General features: G+C 42.6%; 1 protein-coding gene across 1 annotated transcript in view; it reads right to left on the bottom strand.

Annotated features, from left to right (window-relative positions):
• LOC135545752 (E3 ubiquitin-protein ligase BRE1A-like) overlaps window positions 1-20,908 on the bottom strand; it is a 28,169-nt gene that overhangs the window by 4,575 nt on the left and 2,686 nt on the right. Inside the window, 13 exon segments of the mRNA XM_064973583.1 lie at window positions 1,255-1,404; window positions 2,665-2,782; window positions 11,497-11,710; window positions 11,713-11,754; window positions 11,831-11,987; window positions 13,906-14,027; window positions 14,168-14,303; window positions 15,939-16,118; window positions 16,423-16,542; window positions 16,693-16,767; window positions 16,951-17,097; window positions 17,627-17,742; window positions 18,959-19,144. Coding sequence (XP_064829655.1) covers window positions 1,255-1,404; window positions 2,665-2,782; window positions 11,497-11,710; window positions 11,713-11,754; window positions 11,831-11,987; window positions 13,906-14,027; window positions 14,168-14,303; window positions 15,939-16,118; window positions 16,423-16,542; window positions 16,693-16,767; window positions 16,951-17,097; window positions 17,627-17,742; window positions 18,959-19,144 — 1,763 coding nt within the window.

Here is a 20,908-nt window from a genome sequence, read left to right as displayed (position 1 = left end):
GAGCCGGGGGACAGTAAAGTGGAGAGAGACGGGGACAGTGGAGTGGAGAGAGACGGGGACAGTAAAGGGGAGAGAGACGGGGGACAGTAAAGTGGAGAGAGACGGGGGACAGTAAAGGGGAGAGAGACGGGGGACAGTAAAGGGGAGAGAGCCGGGGGGACAGTAAAGGGGAGAGAGACGGGGGACAGTAAAGGGGAGAGAGACGGGGGACAGTAAAGGGGAGAGAGACGGGGGACAGTAAAGGGGAGAGAGACGGGGGAGTGGAGTGGAGAGAGACGGGGACAGTAAAGGGGAGAGAGACGGGGGACAGTAAAGGGGAGAGAGACGGGGACAGTAAAGGGGAGAGAGACGGGGACAGTAAAGTGGACAGTAAAGGGGAGGGAGAGACGGGGGAGTAAAGGGAGAGAGACGGGGGAGTGGGGAGAGAGACGGGGGACAGTAAAGGGGAGAGAGACGGGGACAGTAAAGGGGAGAGAGACGGGGGACAGTAAAGTGGAGAGAGACGGGGACAGTAAAGGGGAGAGAGACGGGGACAGTAAAGGGAGAGAGACGGGGACAGTAAAGGGGAGAGAGACGGGGACAGTAAAGGGGAGAGAGACGGGGACAGTAAAGGGGAGAGAGACGGGGACAGTAAAGGGGAGAGAGACGGGGGACAGTAAAGGGGACAGAGACGGGGGACAGTAAAGGGGAGAGAGACGGGGACAGTAAAGGGGAGAGAGACGGGGGAGTGGAGTGGAGAGAGACGGGGACAGTAAAGGGGAGAGAGACGGGGGACAGTAAAGGGGAGAGAGACGGGGGACAGTAAAGGGGAGAGAGACGGGGGAGTGGAGTGGAGAGAGACGGGGACAGTAAAGGGGAGAGAGACGGGGGACAGTAAAGGGGAGAGAGACGGGGACAGTAAAGGGGAGAGAGACGTGGGACAGTAAAGGGGAGAGAGACGTGGGAGTGGAGTGGAGAGACGGGGGAGTGGAGGCGAGGGGGGTGGAGGGACGGGGAGTAGAGGGGATGAACGGGGGAATGGAGAGATGGTGGGGGGAGTGGAGGGGAGAGACAGGGGAGTGGAAGGAGGGGGATGGAAGAGGAGAAGGAGGGGTGGTAGAGAGAGAAAGTGGGGTTGAAGGATATAAGGAGGGGGGAGGAGCAGAGAGGGGGGTATATGAATGATGGTGCGAGAAATTAGTGTCTTGCTTAAATGCATTATGCTTAAATGCACATATGTAAACCCCCCCACGGACACACAACCCACACACACACCTGCTTGGCCAGGGAGAGCTTCTTGTTGAGGATGTTGATCTGTTCCTCCACAGAGCGGATCTTCCTCAGTGCCTCCTCGTCGGCCATCTTCTTCCCCTCTCTCCTCTCCCTCTCCTCCAGATCCCTGAGACGCTGCTTCAGCTCCTCCGCCTGACACACAGAAAACACAGCTGTTATCACCATCAATAAATCACTTCTCATCACCCAACAGTAAGTCATGTGTCCTGGCTGGTCAAGCGGTAACGCAAACACCTCCGCCACACATCTTCAGTATAAGTCCAGTTTTCTTCCCTTTGATTGAACCTGTCTGTCCCCACTGTCATTCCCTCTCACTATCTGTTCAATCAAAATGAGAAAATACCTTCACTGAATGTACAAAACACTAGGAACACCTTTCTAATATTGAGTTTCACCCCCTATTGCCCTCAGAACAGCCTTAACTTGTTCTCAACTAGCCTACCTGGTTAAATGAAGGTTAAATAAAAAAAATGTTGTCAGGGCATGGACTCTTATTTAGGTATTCGAAAGCGTTCCACAGGGATGCTGGCCCTTATTGACGCCAATGTTTCCCACAGTTGTGCCAAGTTACACATTTTTCTTTAACCTGTCCCCTCCCCTTCATCTACACTGACTGAAGTGGATTAAGGGATCATAGCTTTCACCTGGATTCACCTGGTCAGTCGATATCATGGAAAGAGCAGGTGTTCTTAATGTTTGTATACTCAAGTGTATATTTAAGCAATAAGGCTCAAAGGGGTGTGGTATATGGCCAATATACCACAGCTAAGAGCTGTTCTTATTTAGCACGCAATGTGGATGCCTGGACACAGCCCTTAGCTGTAGTACACTATATATACAAAAGTATGTGGACACCCCTTGAAATGAGTGGATTCAGCCATTTCAGCCGCACCAGTTGCTGACAGGTGTATAAAATCTTCAGACAAATTCAATCTTTATAGACAAACATTTAGAAGAAGTCAGTTACTGAAACCCCGAGTTGCCTTAGTGCTATTATAAAAACTGGTAACCAACGTAACTAGAACAGTAAAATGAGAATTCTGAGCTTAAACCACCCAGTTAATAATGTCTGATATAACATGGCTCTAAGCCAATCAGCATTTGAACCACCCAGTTTATAATAACCAATAGTAACCCAATATACAGAGAGCACACAGCAGTTAACACAGTTATTCCATCCATCAATTACTACCCCTCAATACTAACAACCCAATACACAGACCATTACTATCATACCATCACTCCAAAAAAACAAATCAATAATACTTGTAAAGAAATCAATACTTTCAACAACTATATGCTTCAATAGAGGAACATGCCATACAATATTTGCTAGCGAAGTTTCACTGTTTTGTTAGCTGAGACACACAGCTGACGTTACTAAGTATGTACCTCTGACTTGGCCTTCTTCTCAGCGGCCATGAGCTGCACCTTGTCCCTCTGCTCTTTGGGTGCTGACCGGTACATATCCAACAGTAGTTTCATCTCCCTCTGAGACTCCTGGGCTTTCCTTCAAGGGGACAGAGCAGAGCCTGTCATTAATATCATCATTAATATCATCCTAACCCCCATTATTAATATCATCCTAACCCCATCATCATTAATATCATCCTAACCTCCATCATCATTAATATCATCCTAACCCCATCATTAATATCATCCTAACCCCATCATCATTAATATCATCCTAACCCCATCATCATTAATATCATCCTAACCCCATCATCATTAATATCATCCTAACCCCATCATCATTATCATCCTAACCTCCATCATCATTAATATCATCCTAACCTCCATCATCATTAATATCATCCTAACCTCCATCATCATTAATATCATCCTAACCTCCATCATCATTAATATCATCCTTACCCCATCATCATTAATATCATCATTAAACCTAACCCCATCATCATTAATATCATCCTAACATCATCATTAATATCATCATCATTAATATCATCCTAACCCCATCATCATTAATATCATCCTAACCCCATCATCATTAATATCATTAATCATCATCCTAACCTCCATCATCATTAATATCATCCTAACCCCATCATCATTATCATCCTAACCCCATCATCATTAATATCATCCTAACCCCATCATCATTAATATCATCCTAACCCCATCATCATTAATATCATCCTAACCCCATCATCATTAATATCATCATCATCCTAACCCCATCATCATTAATATCATCATAATATCATCCTAACCCCATCATCATTATATCATCCTAACCCCATCATCATTATCAATATCATCCTTTCCCCATCATCATTATCATCATCCTAACCCCATCATCATTAATATCATCCTAACCATCCATCATCATTAATATCATCCTAACCCCATCATCATTAATATCATCCTAACCCCATCATCATTAATATCATCCTAACCCCATCATCATTAATATCATCCTAACCCCATCATCATTAATATCATCCTAACCCCATCATCATTAATATCATCCTAACCCCATCATAATTAATATCATCCTTACCCCATCATCATTAATATCATCCTAACCTCCATCATCATTAATATCATCCTAACCTCCATCATCATTAATATCATCCTAACCCCATCATCATTAATATCATCCTAACCTCATCATCATTAATATCATCCTTACCCCATCATCATTAATATCATCCTAACCCCATCATCATTAATATCAAAATTAATATCATCCTAACCCCATTATCATTAATATCATCCTAACCTCCATCATCATTAATATCATCCTAACCTCCATCATCATTAATATCATCCTTACCCCATCATCATTAATATCATCCTAACCCCATCATCATTAATATCATCCTAACCCCATCATCATTAATATCATCCTAACCCCATCATCATTAATATCATCCTAACCCCATCATCATTAATATCATCCTAACCTCCATCATCATTAATATCATCCTAACCCCATCATCATTAATATCATCCTAACCCCATCATCATTAATATCATCCTAACCCCATCATCATTAATATCATCCTAACCCCATCATCATTAATATCATCCTTACCCCATCATCATTAATATCATCCTAACCCCATCATCATTAATATCATCCTAACCCCATCATCATTAATATCATCCTAACCCCATCATCATTAATATCATCCTTACCCCATCATTAATATCATCCTAACCCATCATCATTAATATCATCATTAATATCATCCTAACCCCATCATCATTAATATCATCATTAAATCATCCATCATCATTAATATCATCCTAACCCCATCATCATTAATATCATCCTAACCCCATCATCATTAATATCATCCTAACCTCATCATCATTAATATCATCATTAATATCATCATTAATATCATCCTAACCCCATCATCATTAATATCATCATTAATATCATCCTAACCCCATCATCATCATCATTAATATCATCCTAACCCCATCATCATTAATATCATCATTAATATCATCCTAACCCCATCATCATTAATATAATCATTAATATCATCCTAACCCCATCATCATTAATATCATCATCATCATCCTAACCTCCATCATCATTAATATCATCCTAACCCCATCATCTTAATATCATCCTAACCCCATCATCATTAATATCATCCTAACCCCATCATCATTAATATCAAAATTAATATCATCCTAACCCCATTATCATTAATATCATCCTAACCTCCATCATCATTAATATCATCCTAACCTCCATCATCATTAATATCATCCTAACCCCATCATCATTAATATCATCCTAACCCCATCATCATTAATATCATCCTAACCCCATCATCATTAATATCATCATTAATATCATCCTAACCCCATCATCATTAATATCATCCTAACCCCATCATCATTAATATCATCCTGACCCCATCATCATTAATAACATCCTAACCCAATCATCATTAATATCATCCTAACCCCATCATCATTAATATCATCCTTACCCCATCATCATTAATATCATCCTTACCCCATCATCATTAATATCATCCTAACCCCATCATCATTAATATCATCCTAACCCCATCATCATTAATATCATCCTAACCCCATCATCATTAATATCATCTAATCCATCATCATTAATATCATCCTAACCCCATCATCATTAATATCATCCTAACCCCATCATCATTAATATCATCCTAACCTCATCATCATTAATATCATCATTAATATCATCCTAACCCCATCATCATTAATATCATCATTAATATCATCCTAACCCCATCATCATTAATATCATCCTAACCCCATCATCATTAATATCATCCTAACCCCATCATCATTAATATCATCCTAAATATCATCATTAATATCATCATTAATATCATCATTAATATCATCCTAACCCCATCATCATTAATATCATCATTAATATCATCATTAATATCATCATTAATATCATCCTAACCCCATCATCATTAATATCATCATTAATATCATCCTAACCCCCATCATCATCATTAATATCATCCTAACCCCATCATCATTAATATCATCCTAATATCATCCTAATCATCATTAATATCATCCTAACCCCATCATCATTAATATCATCATCATCATCCTAACCCCATCATCATTAATATCATTAATATCATCCTAACCCCATCATCATTAATATCATCCTAACCCCATCATCATTAATATCATCCTAACCCCATCATCATTAATATCATCCTATCATCATTCCATCATTAATATCATCCTAACCCCATCATCATTAATATCATCATCATCATCCTAACCCCATCATCATTAATATCATCCTAACCCCCATCATCATTAATATCATCCTAACCCCATCATCATTAATATCATCCTAACCCCATCATCATTAATATCATCATTAATATCATCCTAACCCCATCATCATTAATATCATCCTAACCCCATCATCATTAATATCATCCTAACCTCATCATCATTAATATCATCATTAATATAATCCTAACCCCATCATCATTAATATCATCATTAATATCATCCTAACCCCATCATCATTAATATCATCCTAACCCCATCATCATTAATATCATCATCATCATCCTAACCTCCATCATCATTAATATCATCCTAACCCCATCATCTTAATATCATCATAACCCCATCATCATTAATATCATCCTAACCCCATCATCATTAATATCATCATCATCATCCTAACCCCATCATCATTAATATCATCCTAACCCCATCATCATTAATATCATCCTAACCTCCATCATTAATATCATCCTAACCCCCATCATCATTAATAACATCCTAACCTCCATCATCATTAATATCATCCTAACCTCCATCATTAATATCATCCTAACTCCCATCATCATTAATATCATCCTAACCCCATCATCATTAATATCATCCTAACCCCATCATCATTAATATCATCATTAATATCATCATTAATATCATCATCATCATCCTAACCCCATCATCATTAATATCATCCTAACCCCATCATCATTAATATCATCATCATCATCATCATCCTAACCCCATCATCATTAATATCATCCTAACCTCCATCATCATTAATATCATCCTAACCTCCATCATTAATATCATCCTAACTCCCATCATCATTAATATCATCCTAACCACATCATCATTAATATCATCCTAACCCCATCATCATTAATATCATCATTAATATCATCCTAACCCCATCATCATTAATATCATCATCATCATCCTAACCCCATCATCATTAATATCATCCTAACCCCATCATCATTAATATCATCATCATCATCATCATCCTAACCCCATCATCATTAATATCATCCTAACCCCATCATCATTAATATCATCCTAACCCCATCATCATTAATATCATCATTAATATCATCCTAACCCCATCATCATTAATATCATCATTAATATCATCCTAACCCATCATCATTAATATCATCATTAATATCATCCTAACCCCATCATCATTAATATCATCATTAATATCATCCTAACCCCATCATCATTAATATCATCATTAATATCATCCTAACCCCATCATCATTAATATCATCCTAACCCCATCATCATTAATATCATCCTAACCCCATCATCATTAATATCATCCTAACCCCATCATCATTAATATCATCCTAACCCCATCATCATTAATATCATCCTAACCCATCATCATTAATATCATCATTAATATCATCCTAACCCCATCATCATTAATATCATCATTAATATCATCCTAACCCCATCATCATTAATATCATCCTAACCCCATCATCATTAATATCATCCTAACCCCATCATCATTAATATCATCCTAACCTCATCATCATTAATATCATCATTAATATCATCATTAATATCATCCTAACCCCATCATCATTAATATCATCATTAATATCATCCTAACCCCATCATCATCATCATTAATATCATCCTAACCCCATCATCATTAATATCATCATTAATATCATCCTCCATCATAACCCCATCATCATTAATATCATCCTAACCCCATCATCATTCATCATCATCATCCTAATCCATCATCATTAATATCATCCTAACCCCATCATCATTAATATCATCCTAACCCCATCATCATTAATATCATCCTAACCCCATCATCATTAATATCATCATTAATATCATCCTAACCCCATCATCATTAATATCATCCTAACCTCCATCATCATTAATATCATCCTAACCTCCATCATCATTAATATCATCCTAACCCCATCATCATTAATATCATCCTAACCCCATCATCATTAATATCATCCTAACCCCATCATCATTAATATCATCATTAATATCATCCTAACCCCATCATCATTAATATCATCCTAACCCCATCATCATTAATATCATCCTAACCCCATCATCATTAATATCATCATTAATATCATCCTAACCCCATCATCATTAATATCATCCTAACCCCATCATCATTAATATCATCCTAACCCCATCATCATTAATATCATCCTAACCCCATCATCATTAATATCATCCTAACCCCATCATCATTAATATCATCCTAACCCCATCATCATTAATATCATCCTAACCCCATCATCATTAATATCATCCTAACCCCATCATCATTAATATCATCCTAACTCATCATCATTAATATCATCATTAATATCATCCTAACCCCATCATCATTAATATCATCATTAATATCATCCTAACCCCATCATCATTAATATCATCCTAACCCCATCATCATTAATATCATCCTAACCCCATCATCATTAATATCATCCTAACCTCCATCATCATTAATATCATCATTAATATCATCCTAACCCCATCATCATTAATATCATCATTAATATCATCCTAACCCCATCATCATTCATCATCATCATTAATATCATCCTAACCCCATCATCATTAATATCATCATTAATATCATCCTAACCCCATCATCATTAATATCATCCTAACCCCATCATCATTAATATCATCCTAACCCCATCATCATTAATATCATCCTAACCCCATCATCATTAATATCATCCTAACCCCAACATCATTAATATCATCCTAACCCCATCATCATATCATCATCATCATCCTAACCCCATCATCATTAATATCATCCTAACCCCATCATCATTAATATCATCCTAACCTCCATCATTAATATCATCCTAACCCCATCATCATTAATATCATCCTAACCCCATCATCATTAATATCATCCTAACCCCATCATCATTAATATCATCCTAACCCCATCATCATTAATATCATCCAAACCACATCATCATTAATATCATCCTAACCCCATCATCATTAATATCATCATTAATATCATCCTAACCCCATCATCATTAATATCATCATCATCATCCTAACCCCATCATCATTAATATCATCCTAACCCCATCATCATTAATATCATCATCATCATCCTAACCCCATCATCATTAATATCATCATCATCATCCTAACCCCATCATCATTAATATCATCATTAATATCATCCTAACCCCATCATCATTAATATCATCCTAACCCCATCATCATTAATATCATCCTAACCTCATCATCATTAATATCATCCTAACCCCATCATCATTAATATCATCATTAATATCATCCTAACCCCATCATCATTAATATCATCCTAACCCCATCATCATTAATATCATCATCATCCTAATCTCCATCATCATTAATATCATCCTAACCCCATCATCATTAATATCATCCTAACCCCATCATCATTAATATCATCCTAACCCCATCATCATTAATATCATTATAATATCATCCTAACCCCATCATCATTAATATCATCCTAACCCCATCATCATTAATATCATAACCCCTAACCTCCATCATTAATATCATCCTAACCCCATCATCATTAATATCATCCTAACCTAATATCATCATTAATATCATCCTAACCCCATCATTAATATCATCCTAACTCCCATCATCATTAATATCATCCTAACCCCATCATCATTAATATCATCCTAACCCCATCATCATTAATATCATCATTAATATCATCCTAACCCCATCATCATATCATCATATCATCCTAACCCCATCATCATTAATATCATCCTAACCCCATCATCATTAATATCATCATCATCATCATCATCCTAACCCCATCATCATTAATATCATCCTAACCCCATCATCATTAATATCATCATCATCATCCTAACCCCATCATCATTAATATCATCATTAATATCATCCTAACCCCATCATCATTAATATCATCATTAATATCATCCTAACCCCATCATCATTAATACCATCATTAATATCATCCTAACCCCATCATCATTAATATCATCATTAATATCATCCTAACCCCATCATCATTAATATCATCCTAACCCCATCATCATTAATATCATCCTGACCCCATCATCATTAATATCATCCTAACCTCCATCATCATTAATATCATCCTAACCCCATCATCATTAATATCATCCTAACCTCCATCATCATTAATATCATCCTAACCCCATCATCATTAATATCATCCTAACCCCATCATCATTAATATCATCCTAACCCCATCATCATTAATATCATCCTAACCCCATCATCATTAATATCATCCTTACACCATCATCATTAATATCATCCTAACCCCATCATCATTAATATCATCCTTACCCCATCATCATTAATATCATCCTAACCCCATCATCATTAATATCATCCTAACCCCATCATCATTAATATCATCCTAACCCCATCATCATTAATATCATCCTAACCCCATCATCATTAATATCATCCTAACCTCCATCATCATTAATATCATCCTAACCCCATCATCATTAATATCATCCTAACCCCATCATCATTAATATCATCCTAACCCCATCATCATTAATATCATCATTAATATCATCCTAACCCCATCATCATTAATATCATCATTAATATCATCCTAACCCCATCATCATTAATATCATCCTAACCCCATCATCATTAATATCATCATTAATATCATCCTAACCCCATCATCATTAATATCATCCTAACCCCATCATCATTAATATCATCCTAACCTCATCATCATTAATATCATCATTAATATCATCCTAACCCCATCATCATTAATATCATCATTAATATCATCCTAACCCCATCATCATTAATATCATCCTAACCCCATCATCATTAATATCATCCTAACCCCATCATCATTAATATCATCCTAACCTCATCATCATTAATATCATCATTAATATCATCCTAACCCCATCATCATTAATATCATCATTAATATCATCCTAACCCCATCATCATTAATATCATCATCATCATCATCCTAACCCCATCATCATTAATATCATCATTAATATCATCCTAACCCCATCATCATTAATATCATCATTAATATCATCCTAACCCCATCATCATTAATATCATCCTAACCCCATCATCATTAATATCATCCTAACCCCATCATCATTAATATCATCATTAATATCATCCTAACCCCATCATCATTAATATCATCATTAATATCATCCTAACCCCATCATCATTAATATCATCCTAACCCCATCATCATTAATATCATCCTAACCCCATCATCATTAATATCATCCTAACCCCATCATCATTAATATCATCGTCCAACCCCCATCATCATTATCATCATCCTAACCCCCATCATCAATCATGACTGTCAATCATCATCAAACTTACTTTAGGTCCGCCCTGACAATTTTTAGTTGCTCCACCTCCTTCCTCTTTGGTCCTCCAATCACAGATGGGCGCTCCAGAGTCACCTCCTCCGATTGGTTGCTGGTGCCAGCCTTCTCCTTCTCCTCCTTCACGGCCCCACCCCCTCCACGGGTTGGCCTCTCTCTCTCCTTCTTCTCCTCTTTCTTCATTTCCTTCTCTTTCTCCTCCTCTTTATTTCTCCCTCTGTCTCTGTCCCAGGCTCTGTCTTCAAAGAGATACCTACAGAGAGAGAGGATGAATATCAGTTCAGAGTTAAGAGTTACTAAATAGTTAATAAACTATTAATAACACTTACTAGTGCTGTTGGGTGTGGCTGAACCATTGTCAGACTCCACCTTGATGGTGACATCACCAGAGGCAGCAGGCGTCAGGGGGGAGATGGCCTCTTCCTTCACATCCAGCTCCGTACTGGATTGTGATTGGAGGATAGCGCTACCCTTCGTAGTGCGAGCCTATGAGAGGAGGGAATTGCACAGAATTCAGATGACAGGATTTTCTCTCTCTCTTAATGGGCTTCAACTCCCTTAGTCTCTCTTACAGTCTCCTCCTTGCATGCCTCACACTCACCTGGCTTCGGGTCTGTCTGTCTATCGGTATGTCTGTCTGTCGGTCTGTCTGTCTGTCGGTATGTCTGTCTGTCGGTATGTCTGTCTGTCGGTATGTCTGTCTGTCGGTATGTCTGTCTCCCACCTGGCCGAGGTCAGTCAGTCTGTCTGTCTCCCACCTGGCCGAGGTCAGTCAGTCAGTCTGTCTCCCACCTGGCCGAGGTCAGTCAGTCTGTCTGTCTCCCACCTGGCCGAGGTCCGTCAGTCAGTCTGTCTCCCACCTGGCCGAGGTCCGTCAGTCAGTCTGTCTCCCACCTGGCCGAGGTCCGTCAGTCAGTCTGTCTCCCACCTGGCCGAGGTCCGTCAGTCAGTCTGTCTCCCACCTGGCCGAGGTCCGTCCGTCAGTCTGTCTCCCACCTGGCCGAGGTCCGTCCGTCAGTCTGTCTCCCACCTGGCCGAGGTCCGTCAGTCAGTCTGTCTCCCACCTGGCCGAGGTCCGTCCGTCTGTCTGTCTCCCACCTGGCCGAGGTCCGTCAGTCAGTCTGTCTCCCACCTGGCCGAGGTCCGTCAGTCTGTCTGTCTCCCACCTGGCCGAGGTCCGTCAGTCAGTCTGTCTCCCACCTGGCCGAGGTCAGTCAGTCAGTCTGTCTCCCACCTGGCCGAGGTCCGTCAGTCAGTCTGTCTCCCACCTGGCCGAGGTCCGTCTGTCTCCCACCTGGCCGAGTCAGTCTGTCTCCCACCTGGCCGAGGTCCGTCAGTCAGTCTCCCACCTGGCCGAGGTCCGTCAGTCTGTCTCCCACCTGGCCGAGGTCCGTCAGTCTGTCTGTCCCCACCTGGCCGAGGTCAGTCTGTCGAGTCTGTCTCCCACCTGGCCGAGGTCCGTCCGTCAGTCTGTCTCCCACCTGGCCGAGGTCCGTCAGTCTGTCTCCCACCTGGCCGAGGTCCGTCAGTCTGTCTCCCACCTGGCCGAGGTCCGTCAGTCTGTCTCCCACCTGGCCGAGGTCCGTCAGTCTGTCTCCCACCTGGCCAGGTCAGTCTGTCTCCCACCTGGCCGAGGTCCGTCTCCCCACCTGGCCGAGGTCCGTCAGTCTGTCTCCCACCTGGCTGAGGTCCTCCCACCTGGCCGAGTCAGTCTGTCTCCCACCTGGCGAGGTCCGTCAGTCAGTCTGTCTCCCACCTGGCGAGGTCCGTCAGTCTGTCTCCCACCTGGCCGAGGTCCGTCAGTCTGTCTCCCAGTCAGTCTGTCTCCCACCTGGCCGAGGTCCGTCAGTCCGTCTCCCACCTGGCCGAGGTCCGTCAGTCCGTCTCCCACCTGGCCGAGGTCCGTCAGTCTGTCTCCCACCTGGCGAGGTCCGTCAGTCCGTCTCCCACCTGGCTGAGGTCCGTCAGTCAGTCTGTCTCCCACCTGGCTGAGGTCCGTCAGTCTGTCTCCCACCTGGCCGAGGTCCGTCAGTCTGTCTCCCACCTGGCTGAGGTCCGTCAGTCTGTCTCCCACCTGGCTGAGGTCCGTCAGTCTGTCTCCCACCTGGCTGAGGTCAGTCAGTCCGTCTCCCACCTGGCTGAGGTCCGTCAGTCTGTCTCCCACCTGGCTGAGGTCCGTCAGTCTGTCTCCCACCTGGCTGAGGTCCGTCAGTCTGTCTCCCACCTGGCTGAGGTCCGTCAGTCTGTCTCCCACCTGGCTGAGGTCCGTCAGTCTGTCTCCCACCTGGCTGAGGTCCGTCAGTCTGTCTCCCACCTGGCTGAGGTCAGTCAGTCTGTCTCCCACCTGGCTGAGGTCAGTCAGTCCGTCTCCCACCTGGCTGAGGTCAGTCAGTCCGTCTCCCACCTGGCTGAGGTCCGTCTGTGCCTCTCTCAGTCTCAGCTTGTATTTCACCACCTCTCCCTTCATCTGCTGGTTGTGTGTCTGCAGTGTACTGATCAGGTGACGCATCTCCCTGTTGATAGGACCTAAAGAGAGACAGATTGAGAGAGAGAAAGAAATAGATGAGATGCTGTTTTCAAGGAGGATCTGAAACTGCAGGTAAATAGTAGCTGGTGAGGAGGAGCGTAAGGCCATATTTGTTTTCATGTGAGGTAAAGACACTGACCTGCTTGTTCATTGGCAGCGAGGGTCTGTTCAAACTCAATCCGGAGCATCTCGTACTCCTTCCTGACCTGGGCCAGAGTGTCCTCTAGCTGGAACACCTCTGTACGCACCTTCCTCTGGAGAGACACCTCATCATTCTGGAGGAGGGAGGAGACAGTTAACACACACACACACCACCATTGTGTTTAAAGGGATACTTCGGAATTTTGGCAACAGGGCACTTAATACAATTCTTCAGAGTCAGATGAACTTGTGGATACCATTTTTATGTCTCTGTGTCCAGTATGAAGGAAGTTACAGGTAGTTTTGTGAGCAAATACTAACTAGCGTTAGCGCAATGACTGGTGGTCTATGTGTATCTACGAGCATGTTAGCAGATACCCATAGACTCCCAGTTATTATGCTAATGCTAGTTAGCAATTGCACTAGCGCTAGTTAGCAACTTCCTTTAAACTGCACGTAGAGACATTTTTATCAGTTTTCCATAAAAAACAATAAGAAATATGTATAAAATTTCATATGAATTCACAATGCAGCTGCCAGCAATGGTTTGGGTCTCACGGTGCGTCCCTTTCAGATGGTTAAGCATTGCACCTGCATTACTGTAACTCAATTCCACCTCGTGAAGTTAGCAATTCCTTCATTTAACATCTCAAAGGATTGCCATACAGGACTCCTCTGCTGTCACTCGCCTTTCTCTGCCATTTTTCCAACTGTTAACTACAACTCCAATCATCGACTCCCATTTCTGAGTGTGAAGATTCTGTATTTTTAGAACGGAGGAGATTGTTCTCGGAAGTATGAGAGCTAATCAAACACTTGCATCTTTCATAGCAAGCTAGCAAGGGATGAAGAGAGGGTCCCTGTACAGGCATATCGGCCACCAGCCAGAACCCTGCACTAGGACTACCTATCGGCAATTTCTTGGCTTGCAAAGTTTGTTTTAAAGTGTCTGTCTTATATCAGAGAAATATCAGGAAGATCAGGAAATCATTTGTGTGTATTTCTTTACCCATATTTAACAATTTGTGGGCACTAAACCCCTTCCATATTTATTTCCATTTCTATACTTCCACTTCCATTTCTATTTCCGTAAACACGTGAGGCTTGTGGGCGCCCTAAAGCAAAACAACCAACATGTACATGTTCCTGAGGCTCACCTTTCCAGATTAGTCATATTAGTGTGTAGCCAAAAACAGTTGGGACATTACAGATAGAAGTTGGCAGATCAGCGGAACCGACTTCAGACGAGTCCCGTGACACTTGTGGGGGTCGTAGAACACCATCGTGTTCCTGAGAATCGATTCTTTCCATAGAGGGGTTATAAGAGTTTGAATTCCAAACCTTTCAGACGCTATAGACGTTTTTGTGAGAAGACCAATTTTCGGGATGTCTCACGGTCTGACAAACACCGCTGTTGCTCGGCCAATTTTCACCTCAGATGTGAGTCTCACGGTCTGACAAACACCGCTGTAGCTCGGCCACCTTTCACCGCAGATGTGAGTCTCACGGTCTGACAAACACCGCTGTAGCTCGGCCACCTTTCACCGCAGATGTGAGTCTCACGGTCTGACAAACACCGCTGTAGCTCGGCCACCTTTCACTGCAGATGTGAAAGGCTGCCATTGGTGGATATCTCTAGCTTAAGGTGAAATATTGTTAAAAATGTTAATTAGATTGACTCTAGAGGGTATTTTTCTTCTTATAAATAGCGTTAAGGATTCTTATTTCGTTTAAACATTCATACCTATAGCTCGCACACACACACCCACCTCCATGTGCTCTAGCTGTCGGAGGCGTGCCGTTCTGGTGGTGTTGAGGCGTGTGCGTGTCTCGTCCAGCTGAGACTTAAGGCCCACAGACTCATTGTAGAGGACAGAGAACTGGGACTGGAGACAGCGGTACTCTGAGCTCTCCCTCACCACCCCCTCAGCACGACTCAACAACTCCACCTAACAGAGAGAGAAACAGAGGAGAGAGAGAGGCAGAAAAAAGAGAGCGAGAAATGGAATGAAAGAGAAATGAAGTGAGAGAGCACGAGGTGAAGAGAAAGTGTGAGAGAAGGAGAGATAAGAGATGGACAGAGCAAAGAGGTGAGCAAAGCAACAGAGAAAAACAAGAACCTCCACCTATCTATTTACCTTCATTTGACTGGTTTGGTTGACTGAGTAAGGATGTGGGACCTCAGGTAAACCAATGGCTTTGTCCCCGGCTCTGTCCCCGGCTCTGTCCCTGGCTCTGTCCCTGCAGGCTCACCTTCATGTTGTTGTTCTCCTGGTTGACCGTCTGCAGGTCCTGCTGTAGCCGCTGCAGCTCGCTCAAACGGTTCTCCGCCAGCTCCCTGTTCTCCTCCAACTCACTGTTCATCTCCTCAAACTGACAGACGGGAGGGGGAAAGAGAAGAGACAGTCGGAGAAAGAGGGGGCAGGGGGAAAGGAGAGGAAGGGGAAATTGAAGAGTCATAACTCCAGGTCCATGTTGTTTCTGACAAGTACAAATGGCAGAACAAAGAGGATGTTTTTATACCTTTCTCTTGTTGATGGTGATGGTTCCACACACACTGCTGGCCTCCCCACACACCTTGTAGCCTTTACTGTTCACCTGGGAGGAATAGCACATGGAATAAACATGCTACATTTACATAGATATAGTGCTGTGGTATATAAACAACATGACACAGAAATACTCCATTACAAAATGGTAAACATAGGCTAGTGGCTGTCAAAGACACTGCTGCAGAGAGACTTGACTTGGATTCACAAAAACACACAGCAGCAGCCTTACCCTCTCCAGGATTTCTCCCAGGTGTGTGTTGAGGCGGGTTTCTCTGCGTCTGATCTTCTCCATGTCCCACTGGAGTTCTTCGATGAGGCCCTGCAGCTCACTGACCCGTGTGTCTGCCCTCGCCACCGCCCGGCCCAGAGAACGAGACTACAGGGACACAGAGTTACTGTCAATATGGGGGCTGGTGGGAGTGGTGGTGATCCACTAGTAAGGTACATAGTGTAGAGATCAACAAACAGAGAATTAGTGCAAGTGTTGATGTAAGACATGGACGGGCAAATGGTGCCCCTCCCCCCTTTATTTTTTTAGGAACTCAGTCGGGGTCTTAACTCACTGTTACGAGTTAGAATAGTAGAATACACAAGGTGCAATTTAGGAATGTGGTTGTGCATCAGCAGTTTTCCTGTTGTTATGTCAGTCACTGATAGTCAGTCAATTAGCCATGTCAGCTAACAGTTTTAGATAGCTGGCTAGACTACCGTAGCAATCTAAATGTAGTAATCATGGTCGGGGGCCCCCATTGATTTTGTTAGTCAGTCTTACTCAGATATCATCTTAAAAACGGCAAACAGTTCTCTCTACCCTACGGCAAAATGTGTAACGTAAAAAAGTATTTATCCGCTGTCAAGAGAGGGACGTGAGCCCCACCCAGCCGTGATGTGGTGCATCAAATCACCTCGCAAGTCATGTGACTGTGCTTCTGCTGGAGGTCATCGGTCAGCTGACGCAGCCGGTCGTTCTCATTGGACAGGAGGGTGTTGAGCTGGACAGCGACCTGCCACACAGAGCCCTCTGGAAATACAAGACATGATGTCATGACATTAATACTCCTGACTTGGCTCACACAACAATGACCTTACTAAATGCTAATACTAGCTTCTGTCCGAAAATGAAAAATAAATAAACACTTACACCCTTGCTGTTCTCACCATCTTCACCCCCAAACCTCACATTTCATTACCTCTTTCCCCGACACACCTCTCAAACCATCCCCTTATTCCTACTCTCACCACATTCCTCTCAAACTATCCCCTTACCCCTACACTCCCCTCATTCCTCTCAAACTATCCCCTTACCCCTACACTCCCCTCAATCCTCTCAAACTATCCCCTTACCCCTACACTCCCCTCATTCCTCTCAAACCTACCCCTTACCCCTACACTCCCCTCATTCCTCTCAAACCTACCCCTTACCCCTACACTCCCCTCATTCCTCTCAAACCTACCCCTTACCCTTACACTCCCCTCATTCCTCTCAAACTATCCCCTTACCCCTACACTCCCCTCATTCCTCTCAAACCATCCCCTTACCTCTACACTCCCCTCATTCCTCTCAAACCTACCCCTTACCCCTACACTCCCCTCATACTATCCCCTTACCCCTACACTCCCCTCATTCCTCTCAAACTATCCCCTTACCCCTACACTCCCCTCATTCCTCTCAAACTATCCCCTTACCCCTACACTCCCCTCATTCCTCTCAAACCATCCCCTTACCCCTACACTCCCCTCATTCCTCTCAAACTATCCCCTTACCCCTACACTCCCCTCATTCCTCTCAAACTATCCCCTTACCCCTACACTCCCCTCATTCCTCTCAAACTATCCCCTTACCCCTACACTCCCCTCATTCCTCTCAAACTATCCCCTTACCCCTACACTCCCCTCATTCCTCTCAAACCATCCCCCTTACCCCTACACTCCCCTCATTCCTCTCAAACCTACCCCTTACCCCTACACTCCCCTCATTCCTCTCAAACCATCCCCTTACCCCTACACTCCCCTCATTCCTCTCAAACCATCCCCTCTTACCCCTACACTCCCCTCATTCCTCTCAAACCATCCCCTCTTACCCCTACACTCCCCTCAAACCATCCCATCTTACCCCTACCCTCCCCTCATTCCTCTCAAACCATCCCGTCTTACCCCTACACTCCCCTCAAACCATCCCATCTTACCCCTACACTCCCCCCAAAGCTGGCCCCCTGCCCCTCTCTCTCCCCAGTCACCTGCTCCAGAGTCCTGATCCTTCTTTAGCTGCTCCACGGTGGTCTTCAAGCTGTCATAGATCTCCACCACATGGTTGGCCTGCTTCTGGCTGGATTCCACCCTCTCCTGCAGTTCCGCCTCCATCTCCTCGCTGCTGCTGCTGGCCAGCGTGGCCAGGAAGGACGTGGTTGTCTCTCCCTGTTGGCCTGGAGGACAGCCACACGGTGCAGACAGGAGTTAGTACTCACTACCAAACAGTGGTGTAAAGTAATTAAGTAAAAATACTTGAAAGTACTACTTAAGTCATTTTTGGGGGGTATCTGTACAATACTTTACTATTTATATTTTGGACAACTTTTACTTCATTACATTCCTAAAGAAAATAATGTAGTTTTTACTCCATACATTTCCCTGACACCAAAAAGTACTCATTACATTTGAAATGCTTAGCAGGACAGTAAACAGTCCAATTGACACACTTATCAAGAGAACATCCCTGGTAATCCCGAATGCATCTGATCTGGAGGACTCACTAAAGACAAATGCTTTGTTTGTAAATTATGTCTGAGTGTTGGAGTGTGCCCCTGGCTATCCATAAATTAAAAAACATATAGAAAATAGTAAAAAATAAAGAAAAACCCTGAAATTAGTAGGTGTCCAAACTTTTAACTGGTACTGTATGTATACAGTGCCTTGCGAAAGTATTCGGCCCCCTTGAACTTTGCGACCTTTTGCCACATTTCAGGCTTCAAACATAAAGATATAAAACTGTATTTTTTTGTGAAGAATCAACAACAAGTGGGACACAATCATGAAGTGGAACGACATTTATTGGATATTTCAAACTTTTTTAACAAATCAAAAACTGAAAAATTGGGCGTGCTAAATTATTCAGCCCCTTTACTTTCAGTGCAGCAAACTCTCTCCATAAGTTCAGTGAGGATCTCTGAATGATCCAATGTTGACCTAAATGACTAATGATGATAAATACAATCCACCTGTGTGTAATCAAGTCTCCGTATAAATGCACCTGCACTGTGATAGTCTCAGAGGTCCGTAAAAAGCGCAGAGAGCATCATGAAGAACAAGGAACACACCAGGCAGGTCCGAGATACTGTTGTGAAGACGTTTAAAGCCGGATTTGGATACAAAAAGATTTCCCAAGCTTTAAACATCCCAAGGAGCACTGTGCAAGCGATAATATTGAAATGGAAGGAGTATCAGACCACTGCAAATCTACCAAGACCTGGCCGTCCCTCTAAACTTTCAGCTCATACAAGGAGAAGACTGATCAGAGATGCAGCCAAGAGGCCCATGATCACTCTGGACGAACTGCAGAGATCTACAGCTGAGGTGGGAGACTCTGTCCATAAGACAACAATCAGTCGTATATTGCACAAATCTGGCCTTTATGGAAGAGTGGCAAGAAGAAAGCCATTTCTTAAAGATATCCATAAAAAGTGTTGTTTAAAGTTTGCCACAAGCCACCTGGGAGACACACCAAACATGTGGAAGAAGGTGCTCTGGTCAGATGAAACCAAAATTGAACTTTTTGGCAACAATGCAAAACGTTATGTTTGGCGTAAAAGCAACACAGCTCATCACCCTGACCACCCTATCCCCACTGTCAAACATGGTGGTGGCAGCATCATGGTTTGGGCCTGCTTTTCTTCAGCAGGGACAGGGAAGATGGTTAAAATTGATGGGAAGATGGATGGAGACAAATACAGGACCATTCTGGAAGAAAACCTTATGGAGTCTGCAAAAGACCTGAGACTGGGACGGAGATTTGTCTTCCAACATGACAATGATCCAAAACATAAAGCAAAATCTACAATGGAATGGTTCAAAAATAAACATATCCAGGTGTTAGAATGGCCAAGTCAAAGGCCAGACCTGAATCCAATCGAGAATCTGTGGAAAGAACTGAAAACTGCTGTTCACAAATGCTCTCCATCCAACCTCACTGA

The sequence above is a fragment of the Oncorhynchus masou genome, chromosome 9, assembly GCF_036934945.1.
Source record: "Oncorhynchus masou masou isolate Uvic2021 chromosome 9, UVic_Omas_1.1, whole genome shotgun sequence".
NCBI classification, from domain to species: domain Eukaryota; kingdom Metazoa; phylum Chordata; class Actinopteri; order Salmoniformes; family Salmonidae; genus Oncorhynchus; species Oncorhynchus masou.
The sequence above is the reverse complement of the archived record's forward strand: the minus strand, read 5'-3'. Positions and strand labels throughout refer to the sequence as shown.